This window comes from Sinohyriopsis cumingii, unplaced genomic scaffold (genome assembly GCF_028554795.1).
Source record: "Sinohyriopsis cumingii isolate HCF-2022 unplaced genomic scaffold, ASM2855479v2 utg002017l, whole genome shotgun sequence".
Taxonomy (NCBI): domain Eukaryota; kingdom Metazoa; phylum Mollusca; class Bivalvia; order Unionida; family Unionidae; genus Sinohyriopsis; species Sinohyriopsis cumingii.
In genome coordinates this window covers 1,911,508-1,925,356 of record NW_028316105.1, presented here as the reverse complement: position 1 = coordinate 1,925,356, position 13,849 = coordinate 1,911,508, and the positions used below count along the sequence as shown (strand labels likewise).

At 39.5% G+C, this 13,849-nt stretch overlaps 1 protein-coding gene across 1 annotated transcript; it reads right to left on the bottom strand.

Annotated features, from left to right (window-relative positions):
• Positions 1 to 495: 495 nt before the first annotated feature.
• Positions 496 to 2,844, bottom strand: LOC149771247 (general transcription factor II-I repeat domain-containing protein 2A-like). The gene is made up of 3 exons (XM_089948689.1): positions 2,757 to 2,844; positions 1,135 to 1,703; positions 496 to 645 (listed from the first exon to the last, which is right to left on the bottom strand). Exons 1-3 carry the CDS (start codon positions 2,842 to 2,844, stop codon positions 496 to 498), a joined length of 807 nt encoding a protein of 268 aa, XP_089804815.1.
• Positions 2,845 to 13,849: the final 11,005 nt, after the last annotated feature.

Genomic DNA, 13,849 nt, shown 5'->3' with positions numbered 1-13,849 from the left:
GTGTATGAATAAAGCAAGGAAGAATTAACTATATGAATAAATAATTAAAAAAAATAAACAACAAAATATGAGAACAAAGTGAATTATTAAATGAGTGATTCAGTTTAATAGACACTTCAAATTAATCAATCAAAACTGAAGCAACAAAATCAATGTAAAGTTGAATGTAAAATGTATGAGCCTGTTAACTCTAAACAAATAATACTGAAAGTAATACTTTTAATGCAGCTACTGTTGTTGCATCATGATTCAGGGGTCGGCAACCTTTTGATAATAGTGTGCCAAAGTAGGATTTCTAATTCATTCAGCGTGCCAACAACCTATATTCCTATAAGTCTACCTGCTCTACCATATTTTTATATATTATATAAGTACTCTTATATATGAAACTACTATTAAAACAAATAAATTTCATCTTAAATTTATTATGTCAATGTTTAATTAAAAAAATTAAAAATAAAAACTTCAATTCAATGTAATTAATCTGTATCTCAATTAATGTGAGCTTTGTCCTTGCATGTTCTTGGTTAATTGTTCAATATCAGGTACATATTTGGTCACTTTCAGCTTCACACTGGCTTCTGAGTGTTCAGGTGTTAGGCGACTTCTTTGTGGACTTAAAACAGCTTTCATGTGATAGAAAATCTGTTCACAAGTTGAAACAAAAGCTGAAAGTAGAGCAAATGAAACTGATGGATGCTTCAGGGAGGGATGTCCAGCAGTTGAGAATAGCAGCTGACTTTTCTAAGCAGTTTCCTTCCAGAGATTTCCCAATTCGGAAAATTTTTATGTCCATAATTCTGATGTCTTAAATTCAACATGCTGCATTTCAAAATCGTCATTATCCATCCACCTAAATAGATCCAGATCTAATCAGGTAGTAGTCAGATCAAGCAAGTCAGGCTTGATGAGGTATGAAAATATGGGTCCATAAATTTGAAAGTCTTGACTTCGTTTAGCAAACTCCATTTTGAGTGCTTCAATGTCCTTCTGAAGCTCATCTATATTCATTGTAAATCGATGTGAATGAGCCTTCACATTTGGGAAGTACTTGATTGTTTTGGTGTTGATATCACGGCAAAATATGCCCAGTTTCAACGCAAATCATTTCCAGTAAACAAAAAGTTTGAGTACTGTTTGACCCTGTCCTTGTAAATGCAAGTTCAACTCATTTAAATGTGTCGTTATGGTTGTCAGAAACATCAGTTTCAACAGCCAGTCCTCATCATTCAATTCCGGAAAATGTTGTTCTCTTTCATCAAGAAACACCTTAGTTGCTTCCAGACAAGAAACGAATATATTCAAGACTTTACCTCGACTAAGCCAGCGAACATTGCTGTACAACAGGAGATCTGCATATTCACTCTCAATTTCATGTAGAAGAGACTTGAATTGCCTGTGAATCAATGAAGAGCGGGAAACTATAAAGTTGGCTATCTTAACAACAGTTGCCATCACAGAGTGCAAGTCCAATGATGAGATCTTTGCACACAAACTCTCCTGGTGTATAATGCAATGAAAGTTTAATAGTCGACATCCAACATGATTCTCAAGAAGTGTGACAAATCCTTTCTTTTTGCCAACCATTGCAGCAGCACCATCTGTTGTTACACAGAATAATTTATTCAACTCGATGTTCTGATTTTTTAAATAGCTTATGAATGCAGTCAGAATGTCCTCTGCTTTGGCTGTATCATGAAGAGCTAACAAGCAACACAACTCTTCATAAATACGATTAATCACATCACAATATCGTGCGACTACAGCTAGGAGTGACAAGTCATTCAAGTCAATGCTTTCATCAAGAACGACACTAAATACAATAGCTTGATTTAATCCAGTCGTTTGTTTAACTGTTAACTTTTCAGCCGAATCAGTTATGCGCCTCATTTGATCTTGCAGAAGCTGGTATTTCTCGAATCCGAGACAATATAGTTTCTTTATTTGGTTTCTTTGATGTACTCTCCATCTGTAAAAGGTTTGCCTTTCAAAGCCACACACTGAAAAATTATTTAACTTCATTCAGTAGGTTTATTCTTCATTCCAACTGCTTGACTCAAAATATTAGTTTGTTTCTTTGAAACCAGAAATAGCCCTTTTGATGGCTTCACTTTTAAACTTAGATTGATGTTTGGTTTCATAGTGTTTTTGTACACTAGACATATGACACATAACACTTTCACAACAGAAAGCACAAACAGCATGATCATTTTGTTGTATAAATCCATATTATTTTGTCCAATTTCTTGAAATGGGCATTGATCAAGTTTTTGCCTTTTTTCGACCATTTTAGGGGTACTGTATTTAATACAAGAACATAAGAAATAGCAATAAAACTATTAACGTTTAACACGTTAGCTGCATCCCTCGGCACCACACTAATATAGCCTGCTGCTGGCCAGTGAAAGCGGACATGTGGCGACACCTAGCTAATGCAAGAAATATTAAGAAAATGATATGGCACCGTCCAGTGCACGCAGCAGCCATTATGCTGACGTATGTTGGTTTCACTTGCATTGAAAAAATTTTCACACTTATTACCTTTTTGGGGGGTCTTCCACATGCCACTTAAAATCGTAGGTTGCCGACCCCTGGCATTATCAGCTGCATTTCCATTTTTAAAACTACCAATAGTGTGAGGACGAGAAGTGGGTGAGGCACAGGAAATAGCTGAAACCAGTGTGAAGTTTCTGTGTCAGCATCATATGTATTCTCAAGCTCTTACCAGACTTATTATGCTTTTGCAAATCACCTACTGGCATCCGATGCTGGAAACGAGTAGGCCACGGCTGGAATAACATCCAATTTCTGGCTATAGGTACAGTTACCTGCTACAATAACCATCTGGAAATTTCAAGTACATGGGCGCAGCTCTGGAACACAGCGCCTTCTGACGTGGAGGTTAAATGGAATAAAACCAGACAGCACTGCTGATGCTCTTTATAATGGTAAGTCTCCTACTGGTTACATGACGCTTGAATTTCACATATCCGCTGCAAGCACACACACAAATTATATCATGTTTAAGTTTACTGCACTCAAAGCAGCACCTTCTAATCCTGGGTTAAGTTATTTCCACATTTTTACACTGTACGACCTAATATAAGTCAATTTTTGTTCACCAGTATCCAACTAACATAATGTTTAACCATGGTGGAAATTCGCCAAGTAGATATTGATATTTACTAGTTATTGTTCGACGATACTTAGAGACAGGATGCATAATATCTTGGAAATTATAATCACATGCTCAAGCATACCATTGGGAATGTATGCAGAGATCAATCAGTTGAGAAATTTGCATAAGTTATCAGTAGAAAATGCTCATGTACAGTGGAAATGCAATGAGATCAAACTGTCTCACATTGCAGTTGGACATATGTAGCAACAACAGCTCAGTGATGACACAGACAAGTATTTTGCCCTATTTAAATTTTGAAACAATAGAGAATCTGCACTTCTGGCTAAAAAACATTGAAGGAATTGTTCACACAATTATCCAAGAACTGCATCCAAATAGAGTTGACGCTGTTGTGAAAACCGGATACATTAAACGATGAAGATTTGTAAGAAAGGAAATTGATGACATGCATGACAAAGGTCATAACTGCATGGATAAATGGTATTTTAAAAGAAAGGAAACCGAAAACTGTGCACTGTCATGGACAAAACATGATCAGGTATTACATGAAAAAAATTGATGTAGATGAAACTGAGCAAAATCTGAGCACTGTTTTTAAGAATAGAAGTCTTCTTCCACAAGGAAACTTTGCAAATGCCCCAAAGGCATCTCAGGATCTTCTGGATAAAATTAACAATCAAGAAAAATATTGATGTAAATACTGGAGCCAGTGGGCTTCCAGGGAATATAAATTTGTTTCGAGCGATTAACTCATTCAGCCCCGATCCAATCTGTACGCATGATCCGGTTTCTGCATTCAACTGCTATTCCCGCCTGTAGTCGTAGTTTGCTTACTGCATTCAATGGCCAATCCCGTCTCCAGTTGTGGTGAATGTGTGTTTGATACAACATCTCTGATTGGTTACAATAGGTTTTTTTCCAAGAATCAGACCAATATTAAACCAATCAGAAATGATTTTACTTTTCTTTGTGCAAATTTGAATTGTTCGGAAGCCAAGGGTTACTAATTGAGAGCAGTTTCTCTACACATGCTCTGTTCATGAAAAGTCATAAATGATGGTGGACAAAAGAATGATTTTTTATGACAATGAGAGCAAAAATGAGGAGTTTCTTGGGTTTAATCATGAAAATATTGAGCAAGCAGAGGAAAGATGTTTCACAGTTGGATATTTTGCGAGATTTAGATTCGGACACAGAAGTTTCTAAGACTGAATCGTCAGAAGAAGAGGATGCTGATAGCAATGATGATAGAGTTCTTGCGAATCTAGCAAATTAGAGCAATCCTCTTCGGCCTATCCAAATCGATGATTTGAGTGGACCAAATCCCAGACCTATAACGAACATGGACAAGGAAAAAAAAAGAAAAATTTATTTTTTTCATTTGTTATTTCCAGAGGAACGGTACTCGGACATTGCAAACAAAACCAATGCATATGCCCAAAAATGCATCTTGGTATCACCAAACAAAACTTGGGGCTCATGTTGTTATGGGAGTCCTTCCAGCACCAGTCCAAGATATGTAATGGTATAAGGGCAAACTTTTCCATCCTTCTTGCATTGAACTGAAATTTAGTCATGCAAGATTTGAATATCTACAGAAATATTTTCATGTGACTGACACCAGCAATGACCCACCTCAAAGAACACCTGGTCATGACATACTGGCCCACATTCGACCAATATTGGAACGTATTCACAACACATGCACTAGAGAATACAAAAACACATTGTAAGGTGTCCATTGATGAAGCCATGATTGGATTTTCAAGACGACTGGGCTTTAAGCAGTATGTGCCTTTAAAACTGACCAAGAGAGGCATCAAAGTATGCGTTCCAGCAGATCATCATAATGGATATGTTGGGGACTTTCAGGTTTATACTGGAAGGACTGACAACAATCCAGAATTGAATCTTGGACAAAGGGTTGTTCTTGATTTGAGGGAACCTTTGTTTCATCTTGGACACCATGTATACACCAACAGTTTTTTTACATCTCCAGACCTAATTCTTCAGTTTCGACAAAAAGGTACATATGGCTGTGGAACAGTTCAATCAAATCAAAAGGGTCTTCCATCTGGATTACACAAAGTGAAGCTGAAGGAGCAAGGCCAAAGCATAATTAAACAGAAAGGAGTCATGAGAGTTACAGTAAGGCATGACAAGAAGAATATCACTATCTAGTGTGACCACACTTTAACACAGTAGTTGAGAGCCATAGAACCCGACCGTATTATAGACCGAACTGTGTTATAAGCAACCAGGTCAGTTAGCTGAAGACAATGATGCATGTACTCCAAAAAAATTGCAGGAGGTGGGGGTGGTAGGTAATAAATGTGAGCGGTAAAATACATGCTTCATTGACAAAGTTACCATCTTAAATCGATGCATATTGAATGAGAAATACACCTGTAGTGAAAACAGAAAAGGCATATATGTTTACTTTATTTAGAGAACCACGAATTGGTACATATACGTAAATACTGTTTATATGTGCATATCTAATGTATAGCATGAATAGAGTATCAACACCATGTACTCACCCACGAATCTCATCATATAAATTGAATCCACAATGCAAGTGACTGCATCAAAAATATGCACATACACAGATTTAAAATATTCAATAATTTTGTCACAGGTCATACTGGTCTGAATTCAGTGGAAAAACAAAGCATAATCACATAATGAATGACGAAGCATATTTACTTTTCAGTACGTCCCAAGTCAGTAAAAGTTAGTTTGTGTTTTAAGCCAATGTTGGTAGCGTTCATAAGCATAAACATTTTCCCTGCAAAAAGAAAAATTTCATGGAACAGTCAGCACATTGCATTCACACTGGAAAATGCAAAAATCCATCAGACTCCATTAATTATATCTAAGTTTGGTACTGACTTCCTTTGAAGAAATGTTCTTCGTTTTTACTCAAGATTGTAGTTGGCTTCCTTTGATTAAGGGTGCATGCGTTATTGAAATCACTGCTGAAGGACAGCTTTGGAGAATCAAACAAATGCCCATTTCTTATTGTGGCGGCAACATCAAATAACTGTATTGCATGATTGAGAATGATATTTTTTCCATTTGCTTAGTATGTCTTCATAACAATCGGTGCTTCAAAGGTAATATGTTTCCTTTGAAATTTCAGCAAACTATTTGATTTAGGTACATTTTTAAAAGCAAATTGGTCATCGTTTGGACTATTATGGTTACCGTTCCTTTCTGCCTACTGAATAAACCAATAAGTAAGATGTGGTTTTGGGGGTGTTTTTTACATTTGTGATAGAGATGCAAGTGTTCTGGTCTGATGACAGGGAATATTATAGGAAATGTGAGTGATCTGAATGATGTAATTCTGAATGAAAAGAAGAGAAATTTTACTTACCATCCACATACAAATGTCAGTCTCCGTAAATACATAAATTAATTGCGAGCAGCCAAAAATCCGACAAAAGATAGATTACAAGACAATGCCTTGTCCACTTGATCTCCATTACCAGAAATGTCAACAGCAAAAAAAGACAATATCTCACATCATACAGTACTCATGCAACATGTCAAGATAAGCGGATTATGATAGAGCAATGCACTATTTAGATGGTTTGTCAATATGGACACAGAATTTGTTTATGTAACAATTGATACATTTCATTACATTTTATATCCAGTTTGGGCCTCTGAATTTCTCCACTCCAAACCAATGGTTGTATATACAAGACATTAGTTTAGACAGCCAACAATGTCGCCAATAAAAAAAAAATCACCAGATGGTTTATTTTGCCACCAAATAAGGGGAAAAAAATCAAAGTTTGCGACATTGGCAAAGCCCTACACGATCCCAGAATAAACTTTTTATACATTGTTTTTTGTACTTTTAAGAAGGAAAAAATACTTTTTTGTGTACAAGAAAAATACATATAGAATTTCAGGAGCCACGCCACGATCGTCTTGTATTATTCATACGTGATCTCTTTCCCAAAATGATAATGAACTTTTTACTTTTTTGGGTACTTTTAAGATAGAATTTATTTTTGTGTACAACAAAAATACACATATATGAAGATCGAATGTAGCCTTAAATGAACTTATCAAATGAGTCAAAGAGGTCATCAAAGCACTTCTAGAAACACCAGACATTGGTTCATCAATGAATACAAAGCACTGGCGGGGCAAGATATCATTACCATGCAACAGTGCATTAAACAACTTCTTGACCAGTACAAAGCACACACGAGAAAAACTGCTTTGAAAAAGGACATTATAAAACTTTAGCACAAGATGAGTCATTTGTGTCAAGTTGACATCGAAAAGCTACCCAAAATCAATCCAAGGACAATTTGACGTCAACATGATATAGTCATGCTGACACCACAACAAACTGAAAAAGCATATGTAGGTGTTGATAAAGATTTTGTTTGCGATCATCCTCAATTGCTTCAGTGAGTTGATAATGATTGCCTGCAACATGTTCTAAAACCTACCATTAACGAAGAACTGAAAACACACATGGCTATCAAACTCGGAGTAGCTCTCAATGTTCATTTCATGAAACAACAAAATATAAACATTGACATGTTGCTCATATCAAAATCACTGATCATTTATTGCAGTGATGATTTCAGCAACATCATCGACATCATGTGGTCCTTTATCCAAAGTTGCATTGATGACTATCAAGAGTCAGTGTGGATCTTTGCCCGAGTCAATTCTATCTCGTTTGAAACTTCCAAGTTTACACCAATGCACAGAGATAACCATGTACAGCTTCCCAAAGAGATTTTGGTGACCAAATCATATGTGAATGTAAAAGAAAAACCAATGACTTCTCACTCATCTGGGGGTCCTAACAAAATGTGTATTGTGTGTCCAAATACAAACCCTATTTTTACACCATCAACACCACATGAATCACCTTTCCAGCTCCAGTCAAAGATTTAGAATCAGAAAATGATGTCTCCATCAATGTCTTCTGGCTCAAGGAAAATAAAATGTCTGAAAATAATTTCACAATGTATCCGATACTTATTTCCAAAACAGCCTCACAACAGAACATCAATTTATTTCATCACCAAAACCATTTTCTCTACATCAAGGGTTTTAGTCGATTACGCCTATCATAATAGATAAAAAATGATAACAAATGATAACAAAGCTTATTTCTGCTATAAATGTTTGCAATGCTTTCCACAACCACAAAAACTACACGAACATGTCACGTCAGGATACTGTCATGATGCACAAGCCATTGAGATGCCATATGATGGAAAAATTACAATGCAGTTCAAAAACACCCACAAAAAATGCACACAGACGTTTCATATCATCTTTGACCCTGAAGTGATCCTGACTCCAGTGGAGGGACCTGCTTCTGGCCCAGCCCATTCTTTCACCAAGGTGGAACTAAATGCTATTCAGCCGATGAAAGGTCAGAGTATAAACAACATCCGGCAAAGAGTGCATCGTCTGGTTCTATGAACAGCTTGTGGCTGAATGGAAATGCATCACCCACATACAAAATATTACATCACTGATGATTCCACTCACCCAACAACAACTGTGACAACGCAAATCAGTGCAACTATGCCACAGCTGCAAAGATTATTATAAACCTCGTGATAAAAAGTCTAAAGATTATTGCCACATCACAGGACGTTATCCAGGTGCCACTCACCTTGACTGCAACCGACACTTCAATAATCTACAAGGGTACACGACATTAAACCTGGAGGCTATGGTGCTGACGAAATGTTGACCACTAACATAATAGCCTGGAGGAATGAACAAGTGATAGGTGGTCCACTTTTGATTTTTTATGCCAGGGGTTTTCTTATCATATTTGCCATATGTATCCAAGTACTGTTGCATTTGCTCGTCATGAACTTCCACCTCAAATTTGTTTTGATTGGGAAGGACAATGAAGGCTTGGGTCGGGTGAATGATTTCCACTAAAGCCACTTCCCAATGGGCTTCTTGATCTAACTGGATGGCCTGAGGTAATTTGGCCGTGTAACAGCACAACGTGTTCTTGGGAAACGCCTCCATGGAACTGTCACTGGCTAAGGTTAAGTAAAATTGGTTGTTAGTGTGTCTCATAATTCCAGAGTTCTATGGCTGTCCGAGGGGTTACTGGGCATCAGAGGAGTGTCTCCGCACAAATTAGGGTTGTTATTGTTGTTGGAGTGGTGACTGACACTGGCACTGGACACAAAGTTCTCGTTGTTCCCGTTGGAGGAGAATTTCAGAGAGGGATTGGGAAGCAGGTAACCGATGCAACTGCTCAATAAAATGGTCCATAATTGTTTGTCTCCTTGTTGCAAACTCAAATTGGCGATGGCTGCACCGATGACACAATACACCACGAAGATTTGGCAGAAAAAGACGATTTGCGTTTTAGGCATACGTTCTCCACACCACACCCACAAGGGTTGTTTTTGTAAATCTTGCAGAGAAGAACTGGGTGAAGGAGTGGTCACCGTAGCTGCGTCTATGTGAAAGGGCATGATGGTCATGTCTTTTTATAGTCGATGACTTGCGAAGCGTCGATCCAAGAATCAAAACTGGGTGGATATCCTTTCCAACGTACTTTGACTTCTTTGACACGTCGTTTGCCCACTTTACGGGTTCTGCGTTCAAGAATGCTTTCAGTGTCGTACACGTCATCTTTTTTTGTGACACGTTGTAACTTGGGCAAATAAAACGTTCCTTTTAACACTTCTCTGTTCATGTCTTCCAATTTATAGATGGCAGGATGACAGCCATGCACTCGTCCAGTGACACGAAACAATTCAGTGGTCCAGTTAGGTAAGTAACCTTTGTCAAAAGTGCGTTTGGTTTTGCCAATGTGCACTCAATCTCCTACGGCCAACACTCCACTTTTCTTGGGGACGGCTCTCGTCGGGGACGTACCAAACAGGCGATCAGACGCCAACACTTCGTTCTTGGGAGTCACCTCTTGCAGGGTACGTCCAATGCTTTGATGGTAAGATTGGTTGTATGCTTGCACCAGGTGCGGTAAGATGTCGATGTACTTCAGAGTGTGGTGATGCGTAAAATATTTCCACATGCATTCTTTCAAAGTGTGTTGAAAACATTCCACGATGCTGGCTTTGGTTTCAGGATTCTTGGTGGTAAAAAAATGAATGTCACGTTTCTTTAATTCTTTTTGGAAAGCGTGGTTCAGAAATTCAGTGCCTTTGTCCATTTGCCATCAAAGAGGGTGATGACCGCTTTGTTTCAACACTCGTTGCAGGGCTCGCACTAACTCACTGCTCAATTTGGAAGTCAAGGGTACGACCCAGGTAAATTTGGAAAAGACGATGACACAAAACAAATATTTGTAACCACGATTGTAGCTGGCCAAATGAGAGACATCAGCTAAATCGGCTTGCCATTGATGATCGATGCCTTCCACTTGGGTGCGACTTCTGGAAAACTTGCGTCCAATGGGTTTGTGTAAAGTGTAAGTAGCTTCTTGTAACCATCGTTGCACTTGAGGTAAACAGAGACTTTCCAATCGAGTTTTGGCAGCACAATATAATTTTTGAACTCCTGCGTAACCTGCAGGATGGGAGTTATCATAGTAAATGCTGGCTAACACCTTCTCCATTTTTTTGTTTTTTTCTTAATAAGGCACCCACTCTTCGAGGATGCTACTTTGGGTGGGACGAAAGGGTGGTTTGGAAACGGATTTATATGTCCGATGGGCCATGGGAGTAGAAGTCGAAGGTAGTGGTGGAGGTGGCAATGGAATCACTTTGGTCTTCTTTTCTTTTTTTCACTTCTGGTTTCCCTTCTTTCTTTTTCACTTCTGTCGAAGGAGGAGTGGACAACATCTTTTTAACCCAAGCTTTCATTTCTTCTCGTTAGGTGTGGGGGATAGGGTCAACAAGGATGCTGCAATCTTACTAGACATGGGAGCTGCTGACGGTGTTTGAAACACTTCTCATATCTCTTCTTCCTCAGGTCTTCGTGGGGTAGCATGGTGGTGGTAGTAGTGGTGGTGGCGGTGATGGTGTGGGGACTTTTCATCAAGGTCTTAAAATCTTTCAGAGTGGGAAGAGCTGTTTCGTCAAGCTTTCTGGTGAAAGAGTTGCAGTCGTTGCAAGAGTTGACCATACTTTTGCGATTTTTTCTGTTTCGGACAAATCTTGGCGATCCATCAAGGACTGCAGTTCATGTTGTAACTGGGACATCTCGCTCAAATTGGAATTGGAAGGTAAATGCGGGGTGTGTTGTTCTTGCCAGCGATGGTATTCCATACATCGTTTGTAAGGCACTAAAGCTAGTTTTTGTCCTTCCATGGGATGTCAGGGGTCAATTCTGAGATCTTGGGACTCCAGAGGGCCTTTTTATCTTGCTCCCAGCAGTCCTCCCAACATGGCTTCCAATACTCCTTTCAGAAGGGACCTAGCAAGAGGGGTAAAATTCCTCCACGTTGGACCATCATCTTCTTCTTTTGTCCAATGGGGATTTTCTTTTGAACCATTTGGCGAAGAACGTGACAATGTTTGCCTAAGCATTGTTTCTGGTGTTTGGACAAAGGGATCATGCCTTTCAACACATTCAAACAACATTCGCACACGGTATCGATGACCTATTTGGAGGCCGTTTGAATGAGTTTTTTTCGCAGGGGTGGAGAAGCTTTGGACAGGACAGATAGCATGTCCCCATGTTTGACTAAACGTGGAGGCAGTCCTTTCCTTTTCTTTCCTTGGGGTTTAGAAGATAAATGTTTTCTGGAGGGGGACATCTTTGCTTGTGGGTTCCGGGACATTCATGAAACATACACTAATGTCGATGACTTAACACACACCCTTTTATCTTTTTTTGGGGACTATCGCTTTGTCATAAAGATGACAATGTTTTTCCCAAAATCGCCAAGGAATCCTCCCCTTTGTTGACGCCTCTTTTTCTTTGAATGACTGTGTCTTTCTTAGGGTAACATCGATGCTTGGCTAAGCGCTTTGTCGGATGACGAGTCTGCCTTTGTCCCTTTCTTTTTTGACGATAGTGACAGTGTGCACTTCTTTGAGGTGACATCTTTTGGGAGTTCACTAATACCCCTACTTTGTTGCAGGCCTTTTTTATACTGGAATGCGTCGCCACTGATTGTCTTTGCATCGTATCAACTTGAGGACAGGCATGACACGTCGTGCAGGGGTAAGCAATGGACTAAATCGAGCCAGTTCTTACTTGGACAAATCCAGTACATTGTGTAGCATGCCCAATCTCTCTTGCACTTTGATTTTGGGAGAAGATACTTTGTAAGCAGCGGCCACTGCTGCTAAATTGGAGGGTCCTGCCACTGGGGAAGTTCTTTGGGTCATCAACGGAAAAGTTCTTGGTGTGATCAACGTCTCCAAGTACTTAGTTCTTGGTGTCATCAACGGAGAAGTGATTGAACCTGAGGCTACCGGAGATGCGGTCACCGCCGTTGCAGGTCGTGGTTTGCGAGTGTAAGGTTGCGTCCTGGCCGAAGTGCCTTTCTTGCGACTAGTTATATATGGGCTTTTCTTTTCCTGGGAACTTTTTCTGTTTCCTTTTCTTTTTCCTTTTCTTTTTCCAGGGTGGTGACTGGTAAGAGGAGGGTCCCGCAACTAGAGAAGTTCTAGGACACACGGGTCTCCTTGGGGTCCTGGTCTTGCCACCATGGCTCTTTTTCTTCTTCTTGGAGCTTCATTTGATTTTTTTCTTGGGGAGAACATTGGGAGCATTAGGATCCCATCTTAAGACAGAGCGAATGATGACCCCTCCTAGAGTACCGCTCCCTCCAGGTTTCAAAATGATTTGTTTTTTGGTTTGAGTGTTGATACAGGGATCAGCCAGTTGGGTCAAAGCGACTTTGTTTCGATCAAGAAAGCGTTTCGTTTGATGTGGAATCTGAATGATCCCTTGTAGTAATTGACGTGCTCTCACCGTCAACCATCGTAAGACTTCTTTGAGACTAGCTTCTAAGACACAAGCCCGTATTTGTGGATTTTTCTCTCCACTGATGCCATACAAGGTATGAATCAATTTGACAGGAAGATGCGACTGAAGGGACATCATGTTCAAACTGTGTGAGACGGACGAAAAGTGTCTGAGGTTTTTTAGATCCTTTGTAGGGATTAAGTCAAGGTTGGAGACGTGTACAGGACAGGCCCTCCATCTTGACACCAGTGTGAAACAATTGGGTATGAAATCGCAAATCATCGAGGGTCGTAGGTTTCAAATCGACGAGTAAATAGGCGTGTGGAGTTTGAGTGGCATCGTCGTACGCCTGAGTCAGCCAAGGCGTTCCTAACTGTTTGGCTAAGACTTGCACTTGCGATTTATCTCGAGGGCTTTTAAATAAGACCACGTAATGCGCATTGAGACTGATGGGACGATGGACTTTACTGTGTTGAAACAAATTTTGAGTGATGTAAACGACACGCATTACGGTGATGCCCTTTGTGCGTGAACCACAGTTTAATTTCTTCTTCGTCTTCTCCTAACATGTCATCGAAAATGACCAAATGGGTTTGATGGGAGTCAGAAATGATTCCGTCGTCTTAATTAGGAATGCCTTCCACAATCACGACGGAATCGCCTTGACTTTCTCACAAGAGGCTGTATGCCGATTGCCACTCTGTAACACCACACAATGCGTTGAGGTGGATGATCGATCAAATGATGTTTATGTTCGATCAAACGTTTGATGAATTCGGTTTTGCCTGAACCGCTAGGTCCAGC